Below are 2,259 nucleotides of genomic sequence, written 5' to 3' on the forward strand. Positions count from 1 at the left end.
TGGGTTATATTGGATCATGCTTATTAGCACTAGTTCTCTCTCTTCATTGCTTCTCACAGGCCAAGTAATGTTAAATGCTGCATATCCTATGATTATGAAAACATATTTCCAATTCACAGGTCTGTCTTGAAACCTTCAGCCATCTTACAATATTGTGTTGTAAGTATGTATTGTAAGTTATATTTACTATTGTCAAAAAGTTCCAGAAATTATTGTTACAGTACATAGAGTACATAAATTAGAGTTATACTGACATTGTATTCCTGCGCTTTAGGGACCCCTCTGTTTTAGTCTCTCAGTCTTTCTTCAGATTTTAATACCTTTCATTCATTTTGATCAGAAAATGGGTGTGGCCATAATCTAAAGAGAATCAGGAGCAATTAAAAAATGGACTTCTGGAATCTGGCAGTCAAAATAATTTTCTTATCACAAACTACAACAGGAATTCTGGGGAATTTCTTTCTTCTTCTCCACTATCTATTCTACTGTACAGAACATGCATTAAAGCCCACAGATTTGATTCTTATGCACCTAGTGGCATCCAATGTTTTGATAGTTCTCTCTAAAGGAATGCCCTACACACTTGCAGATTTCGGGTTGAAGAACTTTTTAAATGATTTCAGATGCAGATTAATTTTGTACATTCAAAGGGTGGGCCGGAGTGTGTCCATTAGCACAACCTGTCTCTTGAGTGTCTTCCAAGCCATCAGCATCAGTAACAGAGAATCCTATTGTGAAAATCAAAAGTTGAAAGCTGCAAAGTATATTGGCTGCTCCATTTCCTCTCTCTGGGTCATGTCCATAAGTATAAATTTCATTTTCTTTGTCTACATACTTGTCAAAAGGAATAGCAAAAACACTACAAGAAACCGAGATTATAAGTACTGTTCTACTGGAGGGGGTGATGATATCAATGCCATACTCTATACAGCATTAGTGGTGTGCCCTGAAATCTTCTTTTCTGTGCTCATTGCCTGGTCCAGTGACTCCATGATTGTCATTCTGTACAGACACAAGCAAAGGGTTCAACACATCCACAGCTGTCCTGTTTCCAGCAAAAATTCACCAGAATCCCAAGCCACTAAGAAGATCCTAGTCCTGGTGTGTACCTTCCTGGCATTTTATACTCTCTCCTCTGTCTTACAAGGCTGCATTGCTCTTCTATATAATCACAGTTGGTGGCTGGTGAATGTCACTCGCTTCACTTCTCTGTGTTTTCCATCCTTTGGACACTTTGTTCTTATGAGTCATTACTCTTTTATGCCCAGATTCAGTTTGATCTGGATATGGAATAAAATCTCCTAATCATATTTAAGTATTTGAGTGATATTTTTTACTTGATTTCCAATTGTGATCTCACACTCTTCATCAAAAAGTCACTAAAATAATTAAAACATAGGACCTTCTATGTTAAAGTTGTCCAAAGTTTGAATGGGAGTTTGTCATTTGGTTGAATCAGTAGCCCACATGATCTCATCATATTATTATTGTACTCCTGAAAGTCTTCCTTTTATATCTGCTGTATAAATAATACAGGGGGAAAATCTGCTAATAAAACTGACTTTCTTGTTGGTTTCATCTTGTCAGGCAGCTTAGCTGCTTAGAATTTCACAGACAGCCTGAGGATCGTACATCGAAAAAAAGGGAAAAAAAGAAAAAAAAAAAGAAAAAGAAAAAGAAAAGGAAAAAAAGAAAAAAAAAAGAAAAAGAGAACAGAAACCATGTCTGGTCAAATACTTGTTCTTTGGGAGGTCCTGCAGAGTGTACCAAAAAATAAGATTACATTTTTTATCTCATACAAAAATCATTTCAAAATGAATGATGTTTTTGATTTTATTTGAGCTTTTTTAAATAATATATTATTGAGAGATTTTTCATCATTAGAGATATTTGATTATAAATTTCCCTTGTAATTCTGTGTTTATCTGGTTTGACGTCACAGTAATGCTATCTTTGTCAAAAGAGCTTTGAATAAATTAATATAGACATTATGAAAACCACTTTTGTGGTCTCCCGGGATGTGAAAAATCAACTGTTTGACCAGCTCTTCTATTCCTGGACCTAGACTCAGAAAACTCCATATTATAATGTAGAAATATTTGCCTATCAGTGATGATCGCTGGTCTATTTATTTAGCAATGAAGCATATCTCTCCCATATATACATAAACATGTAAACCAGATATTCAATTTTTCACACATAAAATGTACTATAGTTCTATACTGTGAAAGATGAAATCATATATATATATATATATAT

The 2,259-nt window shown here is 34.5% G+C and overlaps 1 protein-coding gene across 1 annotated transcript; it reads left to right on the forward strand.

Moving 5' to 3' along the window:
• Window positions 1-343: 343 nt before the first annotated feature.
• Window positions 344-1,305, forward strand: LOC116892052 (vomeronasal type-1 receptor 4-like). The gene has a single exon (XM_032893523.1). It carries the CDS (start codon window positions 388-390, stop codon window positions 1,303-1,305), a length of 918 nt encoding a protein of 305 aa, XP_032749414.1. The 5' UTR covers window positions 344-387.
• Window positions 1,306-2,259: the final 954 nt, after the last annotated feature.

The sequence above is a fragment of the Rattus rattus genome, chromosome 2, assembly GCF_011064425.1.
Source record: "Rattus rattus isolate New Zealand chromosome 2, Rrattus_CSIRO_v1, whole genome shotgun sequence".
Taxonomy (NCBI): domain Eukaryota; kingdom Metazoa; phylum Chordata; class Mammalia; order Rodentia; family Muridae; genus Rattus; species Rattus rattus.

Bases quoted from the DNA above. Each gene is read 5' to 3' on its own strand.
- LOC116892052 (XM_032893523.1), top strand. From the start codon at position 388: ATGGACTTCTGGAATCTGGCAGTCAAAATAATTTTCTTATCACAAACT.